The sequence below is a fragment of the Alosa sapidissima genome, chromosome 15 (assembly GCF_018492685.1).
Source record: "Alosa sapidissima isolate fAloSap1 chromosome 15, fAloSap1.pri, whole genome shotgun sequence".
In the NCBI taxonomy this organism is placed as follows: domain Eukaryota; kingdom Metazoa; phylum Chordata; class Actinopteri; order Clupeiformes; family Clupeidae; genus Alosa; species Alosa sapidissima.
In genome coordinates, this window is record NC_055971.1 from 6,419,089 (window position 1) to 6,446,689 (window position 27,601).

The window sequence follows — 27,601 nt, forward strand, 5'->3', positions numbered from 1 at the left end:
TTTATTATTATTTTAATAATGGCCATAATAATCTATGATATGACCTAATATGCTGAGGAAATAAATTCAAAAGTGCTTCGGGAAGAAGTTGTTTTTCACATACAAGGTATTATAGGCCACAGATATAACCTAGGGGACACAATGAAAATAAATTAACACTTCCCTCAATGTCAACACTATTTCTTTGCATTGATGTGTGACTTTAGAGTTGATGAACTCCGGTGATATGCAAATTCCTTGCTGCAGACATTGCAGAGGACTTTATTTTAATCAACAATTTATTTTTATCAACACCATCAGGCCGTTGTTTAAAAGTAAATGTTCCAATCAATGATCTAGTCAGCACATTTTCTTCTCTCTCCTTCATTTTACATGGTTACTGACTTCAGAGTCAAAGGTCATACGGAATCGATTAATCTGCGTAATCTGTGATTAATCAGTTATTTTTTCTCAGATTAATTAATCGAAATTAATCAGTTATTTTGACAGCCCTAATGTATACTCTGCCTTATAGTACATAAATAATGCTCCTTTCTGATACAGAAATATAAAAAGTTGAGAAAGGTGGTGACAGTAAAATAATTATGATTTCACAAAAAAATCAAACCCGCGAAACGGGGATCAAATTAAAGTTGCATGGTTTAAATTGCATTCACATGTAGACTCGTGGCCCTAACATTTTCTCCATTGAATACAACAAACTGCCCTCAATCTCCCATTCACGTGAAACTCACTGAAACTCCTCCTTTGAGAGTCGCCGAGTTTAACTCTGACATAACTCTAGTCTAGTAGGCTAGTCAGTCGGGTCCTGCCAGACGGAGGTAGTGGAAGATCACACGCTCGGACGCGGCATTGTGGGAAACGCTGAGCAGGCTGTAATCAGTGGCAGTAGTCGGCGCGAAAGAAAAACCCGTGCTGAGTCCCTCGGTTAAAACACATTAACGAAGGGCCAGGAAGAGAGATTCTGTTTCCACACTCCAGGCATTCATGGCTGTGTGTAACGGGGAATCCAAGGTCAGTATGCTGGCTGGCACATCTACTGCTTGTAACCGATGGATGAACACTGTCTCTTTCGCGTTGAGAGCCCGGAGTCCCCCAGCGGTATTCTGGATGCCTTTAGAGCGGGGTTTGGTCCTTGGGATAGTCCCCGGTTATGGCCTGTGTCGTTTCGGTGAAACTTGCAGCTTGCTTCTACAGGGCGATATGCCTGTTGCGATCTCATATGGGTTTGGTTCATGAAAAAAACATATGCTCAAAAACGTTCTATTAGCACATGTGCTACCGATCATATATTCTCAATGCAGCTCTACCTGAAAGTGAGTTGTTCGGCGAAGAGTGCGTTAACGTTACCCCCTCTGCACCCTGTTATTGAACCGCGTGGAATGAACCAGCTAGCTAGCAGCAAGCCCACTGAACTCTTACAGTGCTAGCCACTATAGCCTTAAGCGGACTGTAGAATATGCTTTATGTTACTCCAGTAACTTTTTATGAATCTATTCATTAACTTGTGTGTTGTGCTTTTGTTGGGAGTGTAGTGTTTCCTACATCAACGCTGGGTTCAAAATGACATCGACTTCTAGCTTGTTTTGAATGTCTCACCTTGCTAACCAGCTAGCTATAGCTAATGTTAGTCTACTTATTAGCTAGCTAGCGGTAGTGTGTTGATATTTGATAGGCCACCAATTTTCGATTCTCTCATTCCACTTCTGGATTGCCGACACTGATGACTTCACACGCCTGCACTAATACTTCAACGTCGATAGCCTTGATGCAGAGATGATAGTATTTTAGTGTTTATTGTACCACCATCTGCAAGTTTTTTTTCTTTTTTTGTTGTTTTTGCATTGACGGAAGAGTCGCAGAAACCACGTGGGAACTACCACGCGTTTACTACCCATCGTTTTCAAAGAGAAGCACAGTAATGAGTGATAACCCTAGCTATTATGTATGCATTGGATAGTCTTAGATGAAGTTAGTAGATTGATAAATGCAAGCAATTAACGGGGGAGTGGTCCTTAATTAGGGCAGATAACGTGACTATAGTGGTGTTTTCACTATGCTTTGTTACTCTTGGCCGATTTGAGTAAGCAGCATAAGTTAAATCTCACCTGTCAGACATAGGCTATAAGATAAAAAGATAGATACTTTATTCATCCCGAGGGAAGTTTTATAATCAGTTACTCACTAACTGATCAGTTTCAGGGCGTCGGTAAATTGTCATAGGAAATCATACTGAAATTGAAATACAGTGGCCAGCTGTACCTCTCTCCAGGTTTTGGTCATCACAACTGATACATTCTTACTCTTCTCATGACGTCAAAGTTCCACTGTACTTCTTTCTTCAGCAGGCTGGTGTGCAAGATCCCTGACAAAGAACGTGATCATGTTCTTTGTCATGTTATTGTGTCCTCCACAACTTGCTGTTCCTCATTCGTGTGAAAAATTTATTCGTTAGCATTTTTATGATGGTCAGTTGCATGCCAGCCATAACTAGTGATTCTGTGTTCCCCATACATTGACTTATTTGTGGCGGCCCACCACAATATCAACATTGACCACCACACAATGATTTTCCAGGTTGTACTAAATTGTGCTTAAATCTGGTTAGCATCATAACCACACTTTGATAATTTGTTAAAAACTGTTGTATTCAAGTTAATTCTGCAAACCAACCACCACAAATGGAATTCAATTCTGTGGGAAACACTGGATTCCCTATGTATTTTGCACCAGTGAAAACTAAACGCCTGCATTTAATCATGGTCATGGTATAAAACCAGAGGATGTTTAAAAGCCATAGTTATACCACACACGTGATGATTCCTCAGCTCAGGAATAGCCCCTGCATGTAGGCAGCAGTAGCTGGTCTTATGTAACTGGATTGTATCCATATAGAGATGGGGCATGTTGCACCTACTTCTGAGATTCATGTGACTGTCCACATGAATCTGTGAAGGCATCTGTGTGCTACTAATACCATCCACGCAGTTTCGACTTCTCATGCATTCACATGTTACATAATTACGTCAAGAAACAAGAAAATAATGGCTGCCATTTAACTTTGATCCTGAAATTGGAGGGGGGCATGTCAAAAGTAAACTTTTTTTTTTTTTTGTTTGTAATGGGAATTCAAAAATGTATTTGCAGCTGGACATCAGTGGAGAGACCAAAGTCAGCTCGTGTCAGTACGATGGTGCAGTGGTAATCCTAGATGCTGGAGCACAGTATGGAAAGGTGATTGATCGACGTGTGCGAGAGCTTTTCGTGCAGTCAGAGATCCTGCCCCTGGAGACTCCAGCATTCGCCATCGAAGAGCAGGGCTTTCGGTAAGACCTTGTAAAGTTAACACACATATCCATACTTAAGGCACCTTTGATATACACAATATAAAAAACACTAAAATATGATTTGACATTTCTTTTTGATGACCTTAACTGATTAGTAAAACTATGCCATAATGTTCTTCCAACTCCTGAGCTTGAAATATCCATGTCTAACTAATTGTTTTTGCTTTCTATATATGGTACTATGGACATGGCTAGATTCAGCATTATGAGTTTTGTAGTAATTTTTTGGTTCGAAATGTCCCAGTTATTTGTCTGTCATTGTCTGTTTTCTTATCTCTCAACTAATCATGTTAATGAGTGATCTGTGGGTTAAGGGCTAAACCAGGGCAGTCACAGCTAAACTTTAAATTTAAGGTCATTGCTGAACTCTTGGGTGCATGAGTGCTTCAGAAAAGGCAATAGGAAGATAGTTGACTATTATTAGTCCTTAGTTATTTTGTAGTAGTTGTCTGCTTGTAGGAGTAAAGCACGTTGCCCGTCATCCCAACCCTTGGGCCTATCCCATAGTATCCTGTTATTTTTTTTAAAAAAGCATCTGTCATCAGTTTTTGAATATGCAGCCATGTTGCTAAAGTTAACATGGCTACATGAGTACTCTAAAGGCACATACAATGTTGATCTTGTGGTTTCAGTTGACTAAAAAATGAGCCTCAGTTTTCAGTAGAACAACAGATATCAATGTTTTTCCAAATGAGCCCCCTGTATTTCAGCTGACATTACCCCTTGTGCTGTTGTGTGTTAACATAGATGTTCAGTGGAGATGTGTTAGGAAGGAACTAGAGGTTCCATAGGATTAACCACCTTGAAAGGACAAAAGTTCAGAGATTAGGAGTGAAGTCAAATGTGTTTGTCTTTGGAATGGTAGTCCTTTATGTTCTAAGCATGTTCATCTGTCTAGCATCTGTGAGGTGCTATGTTTTCTTCGTGGTTAGGATAAGACCTACTCCAATCCAGCCATCCCATCCCGCTTTTACCAGTGGGCTCTTCACTGCAGTCTCCTTAGTCTCCTGCTTGCTCAGTACTGAAACCACCAGCTCCATTTTTAGCCTCTAAAATGTCTGTGGATCTAGAGAATGCAGGCTGCCTTCGTCTTTCACACTCCTGAGGTTGTTGTTATGTGACTACTTCCAGAGTAATTATAGTGAGAGAATACCAGCCTCCCTGGGCCTTTCTGGAAATATCACATCATAGTTAGAGGACTTTCTGTGATGACTCCTCAGAGTGTTCTCTGTCTTGATCATTTTGTCATTTCCTTGTACACCATCGTTATAAAATGGTGCAATGGTGAGGTAGCATGACAAAAGTTTGTTTGATATTGTCTATGTGTACTGTAGTAAGGTTGTATATGATTAAAAATGAAGACCAGTAAGGAACAACTTTACAGCGTGTCCTAACAGGATCCGATGCAAGCGAATAAATCCGTTTAATTACATTACATAATTACATCAATTGGAATGTCCTAACGGTGCACAACGCGAAGCAGTGCTGTGCAGCGTGATGCAAACTTTTAGCGAGAGCTTTTGTTGGAAGCCTCGTTTCTATTTTCTTTCTGTTGCTCGCGTTGCTCTGCTATTTTGAATGAGACATGTGATGCAAAGAAGGGCATACTTAACGGATTCAGTGTAGACAGATAACATTGAATGCTACAAGTCGCTCACTCGACAGTCGCTCACTCGCTCGGATCCTGTTAGGACACGCTGTTGGACCCTTTGCTTTAGATTGCCAATGATGCCTAGGGTGTAGTGTGTACATGAGTATTGATTTTCTTGAAATTTGACCTGCTAGCTCTAACTGAATTTGTGGTTGTCTTCAGGGCTATTATTATATCTGGTGGTCCAAACTCGGTTTATGCTGAGGATGCTCCATGGTTTGATTCAGCTATATTCAAGATTGGCAAGCCTGTCTTGGGAATCTGCTATGGCATGCAGGTGAGATGATGGTTCAGAATAACCACAGTCATATAATTGTGTTTACATTGTCTTTTATCCCAGTATTCATTGAGGGATATTGTTAAATTAGGAATCGACACTCATTTATTTGCCACTCTTGAGCTATGTATTTCTAATGTCTGTTTACCCCTAATAGATGATGAATAAAGTTTTTGGAGGCACAGTGCACAGAAAGAGTGTCAGGGAGGATGGTGTGTTTCGCATTGGCGTTGACAATTCCTGCTCTCTCTTCCGGTAAGCCTGAAGTCTTATCGCATACACATTGCTTGAGAACTCTCTGTGACTAGCTCCGATTTACCCACTTGGTTTAAACAGACATTTCTTTCCGCTGTAGGGGTCTTCAAAAGGAAGAACTGGTTCTGCTTACTCATGGAGACAGTGTTGACAAAGTCGCCGATGGCTTCAAAGTGGTCGCCCAGTCTGGGAACATTGTTGCAGGTACGGATTGGAAAAGGAAGCTCCTCAACCAGAATGGGGGTGCCAGTGTTTATGCATGATTTGAAGTGTATGACAGTGCATCTATGCTACCACACCCTGGAACTTGATTGCAAGCCTGTGCAGTGTGCCTCTAAGTGACGGTCTCCTTGTGTTCCATTGCTAGGCATTGCCAATGAACAGAAGAAACTGTACGGAACACAGTTTCACCCCGAAGTGGACTTGACAGAAAATGGCATGGATATGCTGAAGAACTTCCTGTTTGAGATCGCTGGCTGCAGCAGCAACTTCACAGTGCAGAACCGCCAGCTGGGCTGCATTCAGGAGATCCAGGAGAAGGTGGACAAGTCCAAAGTCCTGGTGAGACGGGAGCTTTAGTTCAAGTGTCACATCTCATTGTGATGTTTCTCTTACTACTACTGACCTGGGGCGGGTTATCTTTAGTCTGTTTGAATGCCTGGGATGGAATGTGGTGTTCTCGGTCCCCATCACCGCCAGGAAATGATTTAATGATTATTCAAACAACATTCAGCCACTTAATCATGATGGCACATTGGATGGCACAGTGGCAGCAACACACTGTGATGTAATGTGTGTTCAGACTTTACAGATTGGATCATGAATATGGGTGCTGGGGGGGGGGGGGGTCAGGATTTGGTGCCAAGTAATTAAGAGTTCCTATTAATCTGCGTTCTCTCCTGGAGGAAGGTGACTGCCTGGCTCCCCTGAGCTCCCGTGAAGTGGGCTTGCTCTCCGAGGACATGAAATGGGTTAGATTGGAAAATCATGTACTCAACCTCACTCAGTCCCTCCCACTTGGCATAGTCTGCGCTGTAGAGCGAATCCAATGCACTTCAGTCCAGCAGTGTCTGCCCAGTGCTGCGGATTGGTGATTATCGAGATAATTGTGTGTTTAGCTGATTCCACCAAAAACTCTCTAATTAACCCGTGGTCTTTGCCAAACAGAACAGGCTGACTCATTAAGAAAGGCTGTCTAAGAACACAATTCACAGAGTCACAATTCAGAATGAAATTGTTAGGCACATGGGATTCATTGAATTCAATTGATTATGTCTTTCTTTATATGTATGACTGTCGTTTTCAGAGTTTGTACTAGAAAAAAAGTCCCATTGGGATGAGTGTCCCTGTATGATTAATGACCCTTCTCATGGATTGACCTGATTTGCCACAAACTGACACTTAAGTTTGACATGTAAAACTTGACCCTCAATGTTGACAGGTTGAATGGTTATGGTTGTTTGGTTGAAATCAAATGGGACTATGCTGTGGTGTTCTTTCAGGTGCTTCTCAGTGGGGGTGTCGACTCTACAGTGTGCACTGCTCTTCTTAACAAGGCATTGAACCAAGACCAAGTGATCGCTGTGCACATTGACAATGGATTCATGAGGAAACGGGAAAGCCAGAGTGTGGAGGAGGCGCTGACAAAGTTGGGCATCAATTTAAAAGGTAAGATCCCTGATTTACCAACCACCGTCAACACATGGCCTGCATAGGACCCCGTATGTTCCCATATGTTAAAGGAGAAATCCACGAGTTTTCACATAGATCACGGACATGCCCACAGAGTGTAGCGCCGTTCCTCTAATCACACCCATACTGTCACTATTACACCCATAAGCCATTTGTATAGTAATTCCCACTCAGTAGTTTTCTATTTACTGTGTAGTAGTAAGTGTAACTGTACACCAAGATTGAATGATTTGATGGACTAGTTGAAGTAATTTTTTTTCATTATTGCCATTTGTCATGGGTAATTTTGATTACAAAATAATAATTAATTTGCCATACCATGTTCCATCTAGTGGTGAACGCAGCACATACTTTCTATAACGGCACAACAACCCTGCCAATCTCTGAGGAAGATCGGACCCCCAGGAAACGCATTAGCAAAACACTGAATATGACCACAAATCCCGAGGAAAAGAGAAAGATTATCGGAGACACATTTGTCAAGGTATGCCACTAACTCTCATTTGTGTATCAGCATCGCTGCATGCTCATGGCCTATAATGGGGCCTTTTTTTCTCAGGAAAATCCATGGGTTTTTGTTTTTAACCAAAGCCGCTATTGATGAAATGACATTGTTAGAAATTGGCTCTTTGATGTTTGATCATGAGGTGCTTAGTGTTGGTCGATATTCCTTCTGTTAAAACTGTGTGTGCGCGTGGGCATGTGGATGCCTAAATAGTCTTGTCTCTTTGTGTTGAGCAGTACTTTTATTGCAGCGTGAGTAGTAATGTGCATTTTGATGGTTCTATCTCTACAGGTAGCCAATGAGGTGATCGGGGAGATGAACCTGAAGCCTGAGGAGGTGTTCCTTGCCCAGGGCACATTGAGGCCTGACTTGATTGAGAGTGCCTCCATCATTGCCAGCGGCAAGGCTGAGGTCATCAAAACACACCACAATGACACCGAGCTCATCCGCAAGCTCCGGGATGAGGTATGAACCTTCCAACAACATGGCTACTGGGCAGTGTGACCCTGTAGTTTCAATTCAGCCATTGTAAATAATGGAGGGTATTGATTGTTTAGCAAGTTCGAACAGTTGACAACAAACTTTGTTTCCTATGGATTGTCACTTTTTTTTCAGGGAAAAGTAATAGAACCATTGAAGGACTTCCACAAAGATGAGGTTCGAGCCCTAGGCAGGGAGCTTGGGCTCCCAGAGGAGATTGTTTGCAGACATCCTTTCCCTGGTGAGTGTGGTCCACTTGCATGTTCTGATATGCTGTCTTTATCAATATGGGTCATCAAACTTTTACTTTAACATACCTCTGTCCAACAGGTCCTGGCTTGGCCATCCGAGTTATATGTGCAGATGAGCCTTACGTCTGCAAAGACTTTGCCGAGACCAACAACATCCTTAAAATCATCACAGACTTCTCTGCCAGTGTCAAAAAGGTATTGGCCTCTGGACTTCTGGAGGAAAACTATTATAGTGGTCCTTTAACAGCTACAGCTAGCAAACTGATTGTTACAGATGATTTATACAATTGTACCTGTCTTTTATGCAGCCTCATACACTCCTCCAGAGGGTAAAGTCATGCATATCAGATGAAGAGGAGGAGAAGCTGATGCAGATCACCAGCCTTCATTCACTCAATGCCTTCCTTTTGCCCATCAAAACAGTGGGCGTCCAGGTGAGAGTGTGTGTGTGTGTGTGTGTGTGTGTGAGTAAACCACATTCTGGGGATATGGTTTCCATGCTCACAGAAATCAAAGTAATTTCAAGCTGAAAAAAAAATTACTTATCATTTCAAAAGTCTGGAGGTTTTTTTCATAGTAAGAAATGCACCAAAAAGTGTGCAATGTACAAAAAATATCAAAGGTTAAAATACACACTCTTTTGAAAAGCAAATTGCTCTTGATAGTCTTTTTTGTTTGTTTGTATTTTGCCCTAAAAAATGCAGTCCCCAATATAAATGGTAAATGGGCTAGTACCATATATAAATAAAAAATCTGGCCATATTTTCATGTAAGTGAACGTGACACTGGAAAGTCCATTGCACAAATCTGTTGAAGTGTACATATTAGGACTGCCATTAAATGTGCCCCCTTGCTGCACTTCCGCACTCAAAGTGCTCACTTTGGTACATCTGAGACAGGATGGATAGAACAGACTAGTGTGCTATTACTGTTAATATGTTAATCGTACAGGTTTCTCAGAGTAAACAGTAGTAACTGCCATCTCACTTGCTCAGCCAACTGTGCTAAATCACTCAGGCTGTGCTGCTGTATAGCCAGGGAAGTAGAACAGTCTTCTCCTCCAAGGGAAAATGGCTGTTTCCATAGAGGGTTCAGACAATGTCTGCATTGTGGAAGGGGGGGGGACTGCTTGTAGAAAATAGACTTCTCTGAACAGACTTGCCTATGCCTAATTATTTAGTTTAAGTTTGTAATTGCCCAGGCATTCTGAACACAAGTGGTCTTTCTAGTTGTTGTCTCGAGCCTTAAGTATTTTTGGAACCGCTGTTTCTGTGATTGTGCCATGTTGCCTCACCCTGTGGTTAACTTTACTTGGACGGAAAAGTTTATTTTTTTGTGGGGTGGTGGGGGTTATGGACAACGTTAATTCCCTATTCTTGCCATTTTCTGTCTTTTTAAGACCGTTGTGCTTTGTGTCAGCTACACATCATCATAGCTGTAGCCTTGTCCATGTAATAAATGAATGAGTTGGCGCTTTCTGAAAATGGCTGCTTTATTCTATATGTTCTTCCTCTTTTGACCTGGTAAGCTTCGAGCGTCTTGGGGTTTAAATATACTTCTAATGTTGGAGAGGTAAACATGTTGACAGTGAAAGATTAGTCTGCTGTAGAATGGTCGTATGTTGAAGAGTGCATCATAGAGGTGTGTGTGTGTGAGAAAGAGAGACTTCAGGATGTTTGTGTCTAGAGGCCTGTGTTAGTGAGTTGTGGCTGACCAGTGAGTGGGAGGGGATACACACCCAGTATGAAAACACCAACCACGGTGTGGGGAGTGCACTGATGCAGCACTGGCTCTCTGAGCCGAGCCAGACACACTGCTCAGTCACCCCACAAGGCTAAATATACTCTGGCAGGACCGCTGCTGCTAATACAGGCAGGTCAGCAGAGTGTTAAGGGCCTCTTCCTCTCCCCTCTTTACTGAGACTGTGAATCTCTCACTTCAGTAATCAACGTATTTGGAGTTGGAACTTGCCTGGAAAACTAGCTTGGAAATGTTATTGCCTGGTCTCTGCAGTGTTGTTAAATATGTCTGGAAAGTTGTTAAGTAAAAATAGCACTCGTGACTCGAGTGTCATTTGAGGTTTAGACTGTATGACACATTAAACAGAAAGCCTGACTGGACCTTTGTGCTTTCTCTTCCCCTCGTCTCCCTCTCCCTCCTTTCCTCTCTCTCTCTCTCTCTCTCTCTCTCTCTCCCTCTCCCTCTCCCTCTCCCTCTCTCTCTTTCCCTCCTTCCCTCTCTTTCTCTGTCTCTCCCTTTTTCTCTCATTTGTGTGTGCAGGGTGACTCGCGGTCTTATAGCTATGTGTGTGGTGTGTGCAGTAAAGATCCCCCTCACTGGGAGTCTCTGATGTTCCTGTCCAGGCTCATCCCACGCATCTGCCACACCATCAACAGGTAATGCCACACGGTCTCTCCACTACCAAGACAGGTGGCATTTTCTTCTGAGTATTCCACAGGATTTCATCTCTTCACAGTGATGCATCGTTTTTCTTTTCCTTTTGCCGATACCAGAGTGGTGTATGTGTTTGGGACGCCAGTGAAGGAGCCACCCACCGACATCACCCCCACCTTCCTGACCACAGGCGTACTGAGCACACTCAGACAGGCGGATTATGTGGCCCACTCCATCCTGAGGGAGTCTGGTAAGAACTTAAAGCAGAATGTCTGAGTTGTGGTTGTTATTTAATTCAAACTTTTATATTCATTTTGTAGGCACACAAATTCATCTCAATTCATATCAATTCCACTCAAAAGCACTTAGGTGTCAGTGAGTGGCTTTGATGTTCAGATCTCACAAATGAGCTCCTGTTAGGTATTCTTCTCAGTGGAGGTCACAGGAGAGTTCATTGCTGTGCTGCTGAAATAATTATCACTCACTCAATTAGCTCACGCGTGCCTTGTTGTAGTGCTAATAAGTGTCATTAGGTGCCTTGTTCCCCCATTGAGAGCACTGTGTTTGATATGCTTGGCAAGCTGATTTCACCCTAGGAATAGTGAGTAAGCAATCTTAGGTCAAGGTCCATGACCTCCTCTTGTATATCCATACAGGTTACTCTCGTAAGATCAGTCAGATGCCTGTGATCTTGACGCCGCTGCACTTTGACCGGGACCCCCTGCAGAAGCAGCCCTCATGCCGGCGTTCCGTGGTCATCAGGACCTTCATCACCAGTGACTTTATGACCGGCATCCCGGCCACACCTGACAACCACATCCCTGAAGAGGTGAGGCTGTGATGGATCAGTGTGTAAGCTAGTGTGTAAGCTTTCGTTCAGCTGACGCTGGCGCCACCATCTGACTGATCATCCAGAACCGTACAATAATAAAATTATTCCGCCTGTCAGTAACGAAGTTCGAACTAGACAAGAACCGACAAAAAATGTAATGTAACCTAGGCCTAGTATATAATATTATGTGGGAATTGCAAGAAAACGATTCCTTACTTTAACCACGCAATTGCGTGTGTCGTAATTAAAACGGTAGGAAAACTGAATCAAAGGCGGCGCCGTCCATCAACAAAAACAGCACGGAGTTGAAACGTAATTTAAAGTCCCATACATTTAAATGGACAGCGATCACTCAAGACATAGGCCTACACCACGAGTGATGAACAGGAAATGCTTTGAATATCCTACAAAACACTGCATTAAGATGACAACTGTGTATAGAACCACTCTAATGTAGCTAATGGTTAATTAAGTATATAGCATTCACATTTAAGGCGAGACACTACAGGTGAATAGGGTAATTTTTTTAACAAGCAGATATCACTATGAAACTTCCCCAGTTGATTACTTACATTAATATGAGAAAAAAATGTATTACAAGTTTGCTGTAATTTAATGTTTACATATGCAAATTAGGCATTATCTAATTAAATATGCGCTAATTTGCATACATTTTAAGGCACGAAACCTGAGCATTGGATACAGCCAGGTTCAAAATTATGTTTTCATTGTGTTCAATGAAATTAGATGGGGAAACATTTACAGAGGGATTTATGAATATCTACTTTTGTTATCCTGTAAATCAGAAAATGATGTCACTAGCCCTAAAAAATCGATTTTTTCCATGTTTTTAGGCATAAAATGCCATGTTAGTCAGGCTAGGAATAATATATCAACAAACCCCTCTGTAGAAATCTTCGACATATAGTTAGGCATAAGTCTAGAAAGTTTGGTGTATGTACGTGCTTCTGAAGTGGAGTTTTTGAGCTCAGAGTGTGAGAGGAAACTAATTTTGAGAAAACAGCCTTGAAAGACAGCCAATGAGATTCCGTTCTCAGCCTAGACTCGCCTTTGAACTTTCGCGATTAGTTGCTGATACAAAGGAAGTGTCCATATATGGATCACATAGCGTGATACAGGAAAAACAGAGCTTTCCAACGGTAGTACACATGATATGTTTTGGACCACGGTCGCAGGAGTCCATGCAAGGTTAGAATGCTAACTTTTGCTGAATTTAGGAGAAATATACAGGCGCGAGTAGACACAATATAATGAAATAAACACCTAAATGTGTAAATCAGACTTTTTTTTGTTGTAGTAGTGTGATAGAATACATGCTAAAGTAACATACTAGCTCAAAATCTCGAAATTGACCAGTGCATGAAAAAACAATGTTTTCACCTGCCGTGTCTCGCCTTAAACCATTCAATAGCCTAATGAGAACTTGTTCAGTCAATTAAATTGTTCTCATAAAAGGAACAGCAGGCCTACAGAATATTCCAAATAGGCTAGTTTCCTTTCACTTCTACTTCTACTGCAACATATGAGTTTAAACCATGTTAAATTGAAAAGCATCTAGCTAGTGACAGGAGGTTTTAGGGGAGGAAAAGAGAACAAACTGTGTAACCTACCTGATTCCACAGTCTATGTTCAGTATTTGGCCTAATTAAGCCTATAAGATTTGGCCTTTTAATTAAGCCTATAAGATTTGGCATTTTTGAATTCATGAAAATTAACCAAAATCTATAATTTCCTATGGACAACAGACCCTAGTGACGCATCGGCTTAAAGAATCGATATTGTATCGAATCGTGATGAAACTTGTGATTTACGCCCCTAAATGGCATCCTTACAATAAAAAAAAAAGCAGCCATTCGAGAGAGGAATCCGCATTGAAACTCGACCTTTGGTTCAATAACAGACACATATTTGGCCAATATCATGGTTTAAACAAATCACAGATAGTGAAGGGCGGGACCTCCCCTCTAATTGGCCGTGGCCCAGTGCCTGTGTGTAAATTTGAGAGAGAGAGAGACCCCCCCCCCCCCCCCCATCAGATAAACAGAGTGGATGTAGTTGCATTACAGTGTGGTCACATAGGCGGAGATAAATGTCCCCTCTCCCCACTGCCTTTCGGCGGCTGGCAGCAGCAAACCGATCAGACGAGCCCGAGATGATAATCAAGTTTATCGTTGCCTACGATAGGCCTTGTGAAACTTCCCTTCACCAAGTTCAGTCCGAAATAATTATTCATCAGAAAAATAGTTTGAACGTAAACCCGACGTACAGGAATGCCACTTGCGCCAAATTTATAGGAGTCATTGCAGATGAAAAGACGTCTTAAAATCGCGAACAATGCATACAAGGCCTTCCCCAACGACAGAGATACAGATATCGCCGAAAAGGAGTGCGTCATTGACCGCAGTTACATACAGGGAGTAACCCGGTTTTCAACAGCAATATTCGTTTTGCATTCGAGTTGTGTAAACTCATTCTGATGGCATCAATCGATTTAATCTGGTATTTGGCGCAAACCGAATATCGCTGCTACATTTAAAGCCTGAATATTCCCTGCATGTATAACTGTGGTCATTGTGTACGGTGAATTACATGGACACATTTAGATCGAGCATGGCAAGTCATTGCAATAGCCTATAATAATAGGCCTACCATTTTGTTACTGCATTAACCATAGTGATGTTCTTATTGAACATTAAAAAATACTAACATTAAAAAGTAAATTGCATTGTGGGGCTGTCAAGTCATTATTACAATAATCATTGCAAAATCACATAAAAATCCCCCATGCTACTTGGAACATCTCTTTAAATTGTGCTCAAATACATTTCTATGGAAGATGCTAGCATGGTGAGCTGGTTTAGCCAAGGCCTAAAGATCATGAAGGATAGTATGTAAGACATTGAGCCATGAGATGTGCAGTTTGAAGCCCTTAAAGACGTGCACTGTTAATTTACTCACTTATTAGTTATTTTTATTTAATTCATCTTCAGATGTTTTAAGTTTAAATTTCAGCTCAGTAAAGCACTTAAAGCACCAACAATTCATTAAGTTACTTTTCTTGTAGAATTGTAAGTCATAGGACAACCTATATAGGACAGTAATTAAGGAAAAAAAGTGAACCTGCTGCGGTGTTAAATGCGATGTGGTTGAACATTTGGGTGCACCTAACTTTTTTGCTGGTGCACCTAAGAAAAAAAAGTTAGGCGCACCAGTGCAAAAAGTTAGTCTGGAGCTAATGGTAAAGAGTTGTTATCGGACATTCACTAGGACATAGCCCAGCACCAGTCTATTTAAAATACAATGGAATTACCATTCATGATATGTTGTCAGGGGCGTAGATTTGCGTGAGGACCGAAGGACGTGTTCACACCAATGTCAAATTACGACTGAAATGTCCCCACCAATATTCAGGTTGAAATGGGGGGGGGGGGGGGAAGCGCTCGCATGCTCTACACAGAGTTAAATCATTTCTCACTTCAGTGCTGCGGATCATCTCATACAGATCTTGTAATGTGCAGTAGCCTATAAGGGTAAATCGCGCTGATTTGAAGTTACCTATAATAACCACCAGTGAGCTGCAGCATGCAGCGCTTCAGCTTTACTTCACTACAAGCATGAAGTGCGTCCAAATTCACCCATTCTTCTCTGTTGAACTCCTCGAGAAGTAGGCTACTCATCACACATGTATCACATGAAAGAGCCTTTTCTCAGCTTTTAAACGGTGCTAGCTAGCCACTGTTTGCTGTGATAAACAGTTTGTGAGAAAAATAAGTGGGTAGTGTCCCCACCAAAGCTCAGACCAAACCTACGCCCTTGTATGTTGTAAAGTGTGGGAAGTTTATATGGCTTAAGTTGTACGTTTCATTCTTCCCGACCAAGAGTCAGCGGTCGGGATGAATGAAACTTTACGCACGTCCTACTTTTTGCTAAAATAATTTGTGAACGGTTTTGTTCAGAGACGGCTGGCAGAGGACAGGTGTAGGTTGCTAGTGATTAAAATATTAGCTTTCAGTGTGGTACAATCTTTTTTTTTAATTAGGCTTGATTTAAAAAAATAAAAAAATAAAAAGTGTTTGACCTGCCCCGGCTCTCCCCTACTCTAAGTTAGTCTCGTTTCTTACGTGCAGTATTTTTTTCCTCCACTCGCTTACTGCTGACTGAAGTAGCCAATACAAATCATAACGTCCTAAAATCCACAGCTTCCGGTTCTTCTGGTCCAATCAGAGCAGGGCTGTGTGAGATCTGACTGTCAATCACAGTCTGGTGCGCATTGACGAGCTCAAACTCGATGAGAGGGTGGTCGTGGTAGTGGGGGAAGGGCATGAGTTGTAATTTTTGGTCCCCATTGGCCTAGTCCCCTCAATCTGTCAGACTTGCCAACTGCAGCTTTAACTTAGTATAACACAGCATCAATTTCACTTAAATACCAGATGTTTATTTATTATTTTGGTGACAATGAAATCAAACATCGATGAGCTCTAAGGAATAAATCCTTTTTGCCAAACGGCATTATGTTAATCTGTTACTTTTAACTAGCATGCTAATTTCCACAGCAAAACAAGCAAAACATTTGTAGCATCAGGATTTGTTTGAAGTGACAGTAGACAGTGAGGGTCATTCAAATATTTGCAAATTGTACGCTACTTTACTCGCATTTGGCGAGGCGAGTGGGTGCCTATTTTAAACCCCATACCAAGTGACGACGCTATAAACAACTTTGCCGTACTTACGTCACTTTTGACTTTGTACCGGATCGTATTGCTAGTGCGAATGCAAATGAAAAACGGGTCTTGGGGCAGAGGGACTGTTCCTATAACTAAGTAAGGGATAATGGACGACACGGTGGTCTGTTCACAGAAGTTAATGCACGGTCGAGGTTGTAAAACGGCCCCGAAGCGGAGTGAACAGACCACCGTGGAGTCCATTATCCCGCTTATTCCACTGTTGACTCTTGCGTTGTGTTCATTTCCTGATACAATTTTAACGTTTTAATCGCTAAAACTGTCTTGTTTGTAGAACTAATTTCTTCCAACACATATCAACTAATTTCTCAACTTGCAGGACAAACTGCCGTTACTAGTTCTAAATGGATGGTTGCTACGGCCAAAGGCCAGTCGTTAGTTCTATCTCTCCCGTTGTCAAGCGGGCGTATCCCAAGATTCTGATGAACTTTAGCTTTGAAACATCGCTATTTTACTTAGCCTGCTGTCATCCATCTAGCTAAAAGCCACCTCCGTCATATGCTACAATGTTGCCATGTTCTGAACGTCTGCATTTTACAGCTTGGATGCAACGTGACGGTTCATTTAAACTTCACAAGGAGTTTGGGGGAATTAATATACAAGTGTGATACGGCCCAAAAAATGGATCTACTTCATAGGTGTGCAAATAACATACGGTTAATGGTCGTTCTAAATTACGTAGGACAATGGGAAATTCAACCAAGCGGTGGAATAAGTTCCTATAACTACTTGGTCCGAAAGAGACTTATGATTTTAAGTTGCCATGTTCAGAACCATTTCAAGCTACCATGTTGCCCTCAGGATTTTGGGTTACATGAACACTGGGGTCTTTGAGGCATTTTAACATTCCCATGTGAAATTCCACATACATGCTTTAGGTTTATGTGTTTCGGTACACCCTCCTGCACCATGCTCCTTTTGAGTTTTTAAGAACCTAATAGAAGTCTAGACGTTGACTAACTCCCACCAATCTGGTCTCTCCCTTAGGTTGTTATGAAGATGGTCAACGAGATCAAGAAGATCCCTGGCATCTCGAGGGTAATGTTTGACCTGACCTCCAAGCCCCCAGGAACCACTGAGTGGGAGTAGACCAGAGGTCCATCTCCACCCCTCCTTCCTCCGCCTCTCCTCCTCCTGCACCTCCTCCCTGTCCCGCACCCTCCCTGACCCACCCCGTCCTGACAGTGACCCGCAGCGATCGGAACATTCCCACGATGGCAGGCTGTACTGTGATCAGCGCACACCAGAAACCGCTACCTTTATGCACCTCCTCCTTTTTTTTTGAGGGGGGGCGGTTGAAATGTTGAATAAAAAGGTTTATTGTTATTATTGCTATTATTGTTATTGTCGATAATGATAATAACTTTTTTATTTTTGTTAAGTTTTCCATATGTAACGATGCATTATCATTTTACCTTTTGAGTTCTGCAAGTGATGTTGGTGTATATTGGTGGATGGGAGAGCTGAGATGCAGAAAGGTTGATTGCCTCCTATATTGTCATGTGTCTCCTACTGGTGCATCAGATAGAGCAGCCCCGGAATGTCACCGGGTCGTTTTAGCGTTACATACCATGGAGCTTAGCAGCATTAGGCGCCTAACAAAAGCCTTGTTTCATGAAGTTGTGGCCAAACGGCAGTGAGATGAGATGATTGTCCGGTCACTCAGAGGCTCTTGGCGCTTTGGCCCTCACTTCTCATGGCTCTGCGTGCCTGGCCTGAGCCGGCCTTGTTACCCATAACACCCCTTATAGACAGCTGAGTCCCGGCATGGTGACGTGACCAATCAACTTTTACTATACTTTTCTTTTTTAAAAGAAAAAAGCTGATAAGCTTCATTTAACTGTTTTGCCAAATTTTGTTGACATTGTTGCATCTGGGGCAGAGGACGCTCGTCCTTAAGAGGGCAACTCTGACCTTGTGAACAGCAGAAGTGTGTGTGTGTGTGTGTACATGAGTGACGGAAGCCCCCAGCTCTGATGAGGGTCGTCTAGAAATTGTGCCTCTTTCCTCTTTTTTTTTCCTCTTTGTTTTCCTTTATTCATTTGGGGACTAAAGCCATCCCCAGTGGACTAACATTTTTCATGCTGCGTTTTTTTTTTAAAAAAGATGAGAAGAAAGCTGTGTAGATATTGAGTATGGGAGAGTAGCGAAGGACTCTTTGGTGTGTCTTCATTAAACATAATCATAGCCAATGGTTTCACTGCCTTGGCAACGTTTTGCACATTTTAATGGCATCATCTGTGTACCCATGAGCCTTTGTGCTTTTTTTTGCATTTAGAAAAATAGCGTTTTCAATTACCCAGTAACGGATGACATGGAGACTGAAAGAGATGGTGTCTGCTGTCCTCTGTGAAGCAGAACATTTCCCTTCATCTTGTGGTCAGAACGGGTGAATGAAATATTTCTAAGTTATGGTCAGCTCGGACTCTTGAGGGGGACTGTAGGAGTCTTTGTACCCTACAGATGTTCCCACCATGACCGTAGCACTGGCCGGCTAATGGACAGTCATAGATCCACAGACCCCCACCCCCCCGCACCTGAAACTCTGCTGTAGATCCATGTTGCAGTGTGGTGGTGATATAAATAACATGCTAGGTATTTATTGTCTATATGTTTTCAGTTTTTATCCGAACTTTTTCGTTCATGATTGCAAAGAACCATGCAAGATCAGTTTTATCCATTGTCTTAAATCGCAAACAGTTGTTCTTAATGTTATCTGGTGTCGCCTTTTTACATGTATATTTTACAGAGAATATGTTTAAACAGAAACACAAAATGAATAGACAGTTACGTAGTTGGGTTGAACTGCAATATGGAATAATATTTCAGTTTAATTTATGCAATTCCTTGTTTTGGATTTATTTTTTAATGAACAATGCTTTTTTCCCCCTTTATTTAGTATTGTGCCTCAAACCAAGCCACCGCATGCAGTTTTAAAACTGAAATTTGTATAATGAAAACCAAGCTTTAATAAAGAAGTTCTGTTGAAAGTCAAATTCAAATTGTTTTTATTTTAACATTTATTTGCATATGCCATCCTATGACTGGACAGCCAGGAGGGAACACATTGGCCTGGTCGTTTGCCTTCACTGGCCAGCATTCTACACAGCTCTGCTTGAACTCCCTGACCAGTGGCCTTGAAATGTCATTCATGTGTAACGTGAAGAATCGGCTAATGTGATTTTTGCTAACATGCAGTCATAAGGCAGTGGGCTTGTCGGTCACGCTCCTCCCAAGCCCTAATGTGCTTGGCGTGATTTCCAGTTAACTATTTGTTACACAACCTATGGTGCACAGAGTGTATTTTGTTTTAGCCAAGCAAAACTGATATTGCATCCCACAAAATGTGTACATCAGTAATCTACAAAAAAAATATTCAGTTTTTGATACCGGATGCTTTCCTCGCTTAGAGATCCATACTAGTTGGATAATACAATCCTGCCCACTAGTGGGCTTTAGATGTCATTACAATGTGATGGTATTAGTGTCAAAGTGGAATAGCTTGCGGACACTCAATTCAATAACATTTGATTTCATTATATTAGATGTATTATCCTTTTCATAGTCCATGTCCACAGCTTGACACAGGTACTAAAGAAATGGACATATCAAACTGTAGATCTAGGTCTAGATCTTACCCTGCAATTCCTCAGTTAATGGGGAAAATGTTTATTTTTTGCTGAGTTAAAATGGAATGATGCTGAATTAATCTCAATCTTTATATGTATCATATATAGTTTACAACAATAGGATAGCTCAATGCTTAAAGTAACAATGTAGGAATTCCCCTTTTTGTCAGTTTTCAACAGTTTGGGCAGCCGTGGCCTACTGGTTAATACTTCGGACCTGTAACCGGAGGGTTGCCGGTTCGAACCCCGACCAGTAGGCACGGCTGAAATGCCCTTGAGCAAGGCACCTAACCCCTCACTGCTCCCCGAGCGCCGCTGTTGATGCGGGCAGCTCACTGCCCCGGGATTAGTGTGTGCTTCACCTCGCTGTGTGTGTTTCACTAATTCACGGATTGGGATAAATTCAGAGGCCAAATTTCCCTCACGGGATCAAAAGAGTATATATACTTACTTATACTTACTTAACATATAGGGTACCTGCATTGCCTGTCCATTTTCATTTCAGTATTCATGTTAACAGGTCAGAGCATTAACATGCATTAACAGCTCAAGGAATGTCACATCTACAGTTTCGGCATGACTTTTTCACACTTAATTAAGTGGTAAGTGCTCAAGTGAAGTGATAGAAAACTCAATGTAAAAAGATAGTGCTGGAAGGAGCTGAGGTAATGCTGGCAACATGACCACACACACACACACACACACACACACACACACACACACACTCATGAGATGAAGATTTGACAGTTCAATTTTCACTGTGTAAATGAAGAGTAGCCATATGAACGTGTCTCAGCAAAATATTTAAGATTCAGTATTCATCTTATTGTCCCACAATGCGGGAGATTTATTACAGGCATCCACAAATTACACAAAAGACAGGGTAAGACAGCAAAGAGCATGGACATCAAACCACATAGAAATCAAAATGTACAGTAAACATTCTAGAAAACATTATAAAAGAAAACTTTATGTTAAATCATAGCAAATTCAAAGCAAAGTATTTTAGTTACTTTTGAGTATGCCTCTGCCGCCTGCTTTACTGCAGCAAACTAAATCTTGACATCTGATGACATAACATTGACCTTTGACCCCACAACCTTGAGTGTGTAATCAATGCATTTAGACTTTGTAGGGAGTAACTATGTAAGATTTGATGAACATATGGCAAACCATTCAGCCAATATTGCGCAAACCCTGTATTTCATAGAAGACTCCATGTGACCTTGATTATTGACCCCACGTACCATAATCAGTACTTGTAGGACCCCATGTAACCTTGACCTCACAAGCTAGAGAGTCACCTAGTATTCTTTTTAATTAACATGAGGGAAAGAAAAGCAGCCAACAAGTGCTAAACATGTATGGGAACTTCTTCAGGACAGTTGGAAAACCATTTCATGGGCCTAATATTACACATATTGCTTTTTCACCTTTTTGCTTACTATTTGCTTACTACGTAATCCCATGTGTGTCATTTCATGATTTTGGCCTTCAAAACTAAAAAAAGAAATGTAAAAGATATAAAAAATAGACATGTCCAACCTTTTGACTATTTATAATAATTAATAACTAAGATGTAATAATTGCATATAATTTATATAATGCATATTCTAAACCTTTTCTCCAATGGCACTATATGTTACTCAATGTGTGGCATGTGAGATGGATAGGTTATATAATCTTTTTTGCTTAACATTTCTGATTAAAATCCCAAAGATCACCTGATAAAAGCCTACCATAAACCTCTGGTCAAGTTGCTGCAAGAAATCCAGACAAAATGTGTGCAACAGAATCAATGTGTGCTCCTGGTCAGTGAACTATCAATAAAAACAGTAACACTGTGAGTGAGATGGTTTCATTGTGGATGACCACAGGCCTCAGACCACTCCTCTAGAATCGAAAACCATCTCCTCTGTTCTTTTAACATTCCCCACTAGCTGACATAGAAACTAAGCTTTTGTTATGTGTGCATCTTAATTCATCAGTTTATCCAGAACATGTGATTATGTTCACAATGTATTTCTCTATATTTTATAATTTTGTAGAATTAAATCATTCTCTTTTAAGGTTATTACAATATTTTCCCCCTGACATCATTGTCTCATAAACAACTGACAGCTGAACCCTGGCTGCAGGTGCACTCTCCCTGATTCCCCCGCTCCCCTGACACATCAGGGCACAGGTGTGAGACTCACGTCTCACTGAAGGACGAGTAGTGACAAGCACAACGTCTAAACAACTCCATCCCAGAGGATGGTAGCGATACTGTATGGAGACCATTACCATGCTACCCACATCAGGGGAAAGCTTGCCTAATAACAAGTGGGCTTTCAAGCAGAGTCATTGCAAGCCACTGCATGCACTATGTAATTAATTTGGATCCCCTAGCATTTTATGTTTTGATAGTCACTCAAATGTTTCTCGAATGTGTTAATTAATGCATTGTTTGATAGGTCAAGTCCCATATGGCTGTCTGTTCCAGTTCTGAAAATTTAATTAAGCTAGGCAGGAAGGCTTCTAGGTCAGAGTGTGTTGGCTATTCAGGAAACTTTTTTCTTGTACCTACAACAAGAAAAAGTGTTCTTGTTGTAGGTACAACACTGGTATGGCTACAGAAAGCTATCAAAACAACAACATTATATTATCATTATCATCATCATAATTATTATTATTTTTAATATTATCATTATTGTTAGCCTAGTAGTAGCAGACTTGTAGTGATGGAGGAGGAGTTGGTTAGTAGTGGGAGGCCTAGTCTACATTAGTGGTCTCACTGTGCAACAACTGACCTCAACACCTGTAATGTGAACTTCATGTCCTGATTTTTATTAATAATATTATTTTTGCACATATAGACTACCCATAGCCAACATAAAGTCTAGAAATAAAATCATGAAACATAATCTGTGCACAGCCTTGCGGTTGACTTATGCAACAGGAAAAGTCCCTTGGGAAATGATGAAGGTGCCGCTACCTGTGAAAACAATTATCAGTGCAAGCTCTATTGTATCCGCAACAGGTAGGCTTTACTTCTCACTCACTGACATGGAGTTCAGGGGGTATGAGATTAAATGTAAGTTACTAGTTTATGCTATAGTAGTTATTTATTTTTGCACAACGGCTGACGCGCAGGCGAGTTGTAAATTGAAGGCCAAATTCAATTTAAATGGTTATAAAAGTGTGGAAAAGAAAACGGTGGTCATAGGCGGCATGTTTTCCGTTCACAACCACCTTGCTTCAACTGCTAGCAACACGACATCGGAACCTGTATCGACTGGATGCGAAGGGTAAGAATATCATGATCTTGCGTGACATTGGTTTGAGACTTTACATGGGCATAGATGTTTTGTTGTCATTTCACTGCTTTGTTAGTTAATCTTTATGAATCTCTTTATGGTTTATTCTCAGTAAAAATAGACTAATCTTGTTGCGTCTCATATCAATGTCCGTTAGGCCTACTCTATCTTGTCATCTTGTCTGCCTATTACGATAAAGAACCAAGTGGTCATGCCAGACCACCGCATCTGACGTAGAACCAATTAAATTGCGTCTCTCACTGACTAATCAAATGACAGCCACGATTTATGCACCACAATAACCAGCACCAATCTATTGATTTCACAGACTTTCACTTCAAGACTTTTCATTTACTTGAATGTATTTGGCGTCATCTGGTGGCTAAAATTATATTTTACACCCAACAAAAGACACTGCGCTATTACCATTGCCTCCAACAGATGGAATAATCAATAGAATTAAATAGTATTTATGACTTTCTAAGAAAACTGAATAATGAATTAAACAACTGATAAAATGTTTTAATGTGGCACTTGGATTCCTGCATTTGTCATAGGCTAGATAATGTATATCCTTGGTCTATATTTTGATGAAATTATTAACCCCTCAGATTTAACTTCCGTGCCTTCCGCTGGACACAGACCATGCTGTTTGCCATTAAGGAAATAAATGCTAGTCCAGACCTCCTGCCAGAGACAGATCTGGGCTACGTCATCTATGACTCGTGCTTCACCATCTCCAAAGCAGTGGAGGGCACCCTGACCTACCTCACAGGGCAGGACGAGGCCGTGCCCAACTACCGCTGTGGCTCTGGACCCCCACTGGCTGCTCTAGTGGGGGCGGGCGGGTCTGACCTCTCCATCGCCACAGCTCGCATCCTAGGCCTCTACTACTTCCCTCAGGTGCAGAACATGACATGACCACTCTTTCACAGAAGACATAATCACATCTGACATCATATTACTTTATGTATTAAGTAGGCCTGTGATTTTTACAATGCAATATCAAATATATCATATATACTTCTAACATAATAAATTCACTGAAATTCTAATGTATTATAGTCACATGATATAGGATTCCATAACATTTCGTCAGTTTTGTTTAAGATGCGTCAGCACACCCTATATTATCATTCTATATTTTCATCCCATTGTATATTTCATGATAATCATTTGCAGGTGAGTTATTCATCGTCCTGCTCTGTGCTGGAGAGTCAGTTCCAGTTCCCCACGTTCCTGCGCACCATCCCCAGTGATGTCCACCAGTCCTCAGCCATGGCCCAGGTGGTGCTGCACTTCGGCTGGACGTGGGTGGGCACTATAGCGTCTGATGACGACTATGGCAAGTACGGCATCAAGGAGTTCAAGGAGCAGGTGGAGGAGGCGGGCGTGTGCATCTCCTTCTCCGAGACACTGCCCAAGTTCAGCTCGTCCGAGGACATCCAACGGATCGTGCAGGCAGTGGTGAAGTCCACTGCCAAGATCGTCGTAGTCTTCTCCTCGGACGTGGACCTCAGCCCGCTGCTGGACGAGCTGCTCCGGCAGAATGTCACCAACCGCACGTGGATTGCCAGCGAGGCCTGGGTCACCTCGGCAGCCATCGCGCGCCACCCGGGCATACAGCAGGTGCTGGGTGGCACGCTGGGCTTCGGCCTGCGCCACGCCGACATCCCCGGCCTGCAGGCCCACCTGCTGAACATCGACCCGTACGAGCACCCGCTCACCGAGGAGTTCTGGGAGACGGCGTTCAACTGCACACTGGACTACGGCCGTGCCCTGCGCAACGGCAAGGCCAGGGCTGTGCGGGCGGCCCTGGAGGCCGGCAACACCACGGCGACCCGGGCAGTGGCCAGGGTGGTGCCAGAGGGCCTGTGCTCAGGCCGTGAGTCCCTGCAGCATCTGAACAACACCTACACAGACGTATCCCAGCTGCGGCTTACCTACAGCGTCTACAAGGCCGTCTACACTGTAGCGCATGCCCTGCACAACCTAGAGCACTGTGAGCCAGGGAAAGGGCCCTTTGAGAACGGGACCTGCGCAGACATTGACAACTTTGAACCTTGGCAGGTGGGTGGCTGGGTATGCTGTTGGTAATGGGTTGCGCAGTAGAAACACATGCACTTCAGTCCACACAGTCCCCCCCAAACCATGAATACAGGCACACTGAGACACATACGGATGATGTACATTCAGACATACTCATACACACTTAACATGGCCACAACAGCAAAGTCTTCATGTGGTTTGTTGTGCAACGGCATGTGTACCATTATGCTAACTATGCTCATTTTTTTCGCCCTGAAGTTGATGTACTACTTGAAAAACGTCCAATTCGTTGTACGGCACACGGGTGAGAGGTTTGAATTCAAAGACGGAGATGTGGATGGCCTGTATGACATCATCAACTGGCAGATGACCCCAGCGGGGGAGCTCTCTTACGTACAGGTCGGCTTCTACAACAGCACCGCTCCAGACAACTCCAGGATGACCATAAACAATGCCTCCATCATCTGGAACAATGACGTCCTAGAGGTCAGTGGGGACATAATGTCCGTCATTACCTTTGTCCATAATGCCCACATTTAATTGGGTGGTGCCAGTAATGCCTATCATATGTCTGGTCAGATCACATGTGCAGCGCAGACTTGACCATGTAAACACTCATGAGTCTCATTAGGTCTATGGTGCCCTCTGCTGGTTGTTTCTAGGTACCACACTCTGTGTGCAGTGAGATATGCCAACCAGGCACCAGGAAAGGCATCAGGCAGGGGGAGCCCGTCTGCTGCTTTGACTGCATCCCTTGTGCAGATGGAGAAATCAGTAACACTACAGGTGACTGGGCAAACTCATCAGAGTGCAAAAAAGGCTCAAAAATGTATAAGTGGTCTGGTCATGTAGTATGATCTTAGTAGTTGACATTACTATGTGCAAGTTGAGGATAGAATAGTTTTGGTTACTCGCAGAGCCAATATCTATTAATAGATTTTTAATAGATACTATATCTATTTGCTCATTATTTGCATGCATATAGTATGTCAGCTGTATCCTGTCTGCACTGCTGCTAACAGGACACAGGAGGACTTCACATGGTTAAGTCAAGTCAAGTCAGTTTATAGAGCACATTTAACACAACAAAAGCTGATCCAAAACGCTTTACAAATGAAAACAAATGAATATAGTACAGTACAAAATGGCTATATATGAATTGAACAAAGAGATCAAAATAGAAGAATTAAGCAAAAACACATCAGATAAATAAATCTTCATATGTATATGTGTGTTTGTGTGTGTGTGTGTGTGTGTGTGTGTGTGTGTGTGTGTGTGTGTTTGTGTGTGTGTGTGTGAATTTGAGTGAGTGTGAGTGTATGTGAGTGAGTGTGAGTGTGTGTGTGTGTGTGTGTGTGTGTGTGAGTGTAGTCGAAGTCCTGTTCATGCTCTATGTATGTGCCACTTTGGGATTGTGTGCTGTATGAAGTCATACACCCAATGCAGTGCAGCAGCTGTGCCTGAGCACAAATGAACTTACACAAACACAGCCCACCCCGTATCATGTGACGCTCCCCTCGCCAGACACCATAACGACCATCAAAATACTGACTCGCACCTGACAGTCTATCCCCTTAAATGTTTTGTCTGGTCTCTTTTCTGGCCTCTCTCCATAGATTCTCGAGCATGTATCCAGTGCAGTGAGGACTACTGGTCCAATGCCAATCGTGACACCTGCGTGCCAAAGACCATTGAGTTCCTGGACTTTGGGGAGCCCCTGGGCATCACGCTGATTGCGATCTCTGCGTTCGGGGCGCTGGTGACCATCGTGGTGGCCGGCGTGTTCCTGGTGCACCTGCGCACGCCCATGGTGCAGGTGAACGACGCGCTGCTCAGCTTCTTCCTGCTCTTCTCGCTGGTGGTCACCTTCCTGTGCTCCATCGTCTTCCTCGGCGAGCCGCATCCCTGGTCGTGCATGACCAGCCAGGTGGCCCTGGCCCTGGGCTTCGCCCTCTGCCTCTCCTCCATCATGGGCAAGTCCGTCATCCTCATGCTCCGCGCCCGTGCCATCAAGCAAGTCCGGTCTGCCGCAAAGGCCGCCGCCAAAGCAGCAGCAGCCGCCGCCGCTGCCGAGCAGAGCCCGGACGTCGTGCAGACCACGCCGGCTCCCCCTGCGCCCAAGACTGACGCGGACGCCCTCAAGCCGGCCCACCAGCGGGCGATGGCAGTGGTGTGCA

General features: G+C 42.7%; 2 protein-coding genes across 2 annotated transcripts in view; both read left to right on the forward strand.

Annotated features, from left to right (window-relative positions):
- Nucleotides 1-762: 762 nt before the first annotated feature.
- Nucleotides 763-19,443, forward strand: gmps (guanine monophosphate synthase). The gene is made up of 16 exons (XM_042062892.1): nt 763-1,014; nt 3,148-3,326; nt 5,161-5,275; nt 5,433-5,530; nt 5,631-5,734; nt 5,898-6,091; nt 7,033-7,198; nt 7,555-7,706; nt 8,019-8,192; nt 8,343-8,448; nt 8,538-8,653; nt 8,767-8,892; nt 10,739-10,854; nt 10,972-11,102; nt 11,509-11,681; nt 17,435-19,443. Exons 1-16 carry the CDS (start codon nt 988-990, stop codon nt 17,534-17,536), a joined length of 2,079 nt encoding a protein of 692 aa, XP_041918826.1. The 5' UTR covers nt 763-987; the 3' UTR covers nt 17,537-19,443.
- A 3,640-nt stretch (nt 19,444-23,083) lies between these two features.
- The window catches only part of LOC121684018 (vomeronasal type-2 receptor 1), a 5,514-nt gene continuing 996 nt past the window's right edge, over nt 23,084-27,601 (forward strand). Inside the window, exons 1-6 of the mRNA XM_042063936.1 lie at nt 23,084-23,366; nt 23,987-24,278; nt 24,558-25,445; nt 25,683-25,910; nt 26,087-26,210; nt 27,041-27,601. The exon at nt 27,041-27,601 is cut by the window's right edge and continues 996 nt beyond it. Coding sequence (XP_041919870.1) covers nt 23,125-23,366; nt 23,987-24,278; nt 24,558-25,445; nt 25,683-25,910; nt 26,087-26,210; nt 27,041-27,601 — 2,335 coding nt within the window. The 5' untranslated portion in view covers nt 23,084-23,124. The remainder of the gene's footprint in view (nt 23,367-23,986; nt 24,279-24,557; nt 25,446-25,682; nt 25,911-26,086; nt 26,211-27,040) is intronic.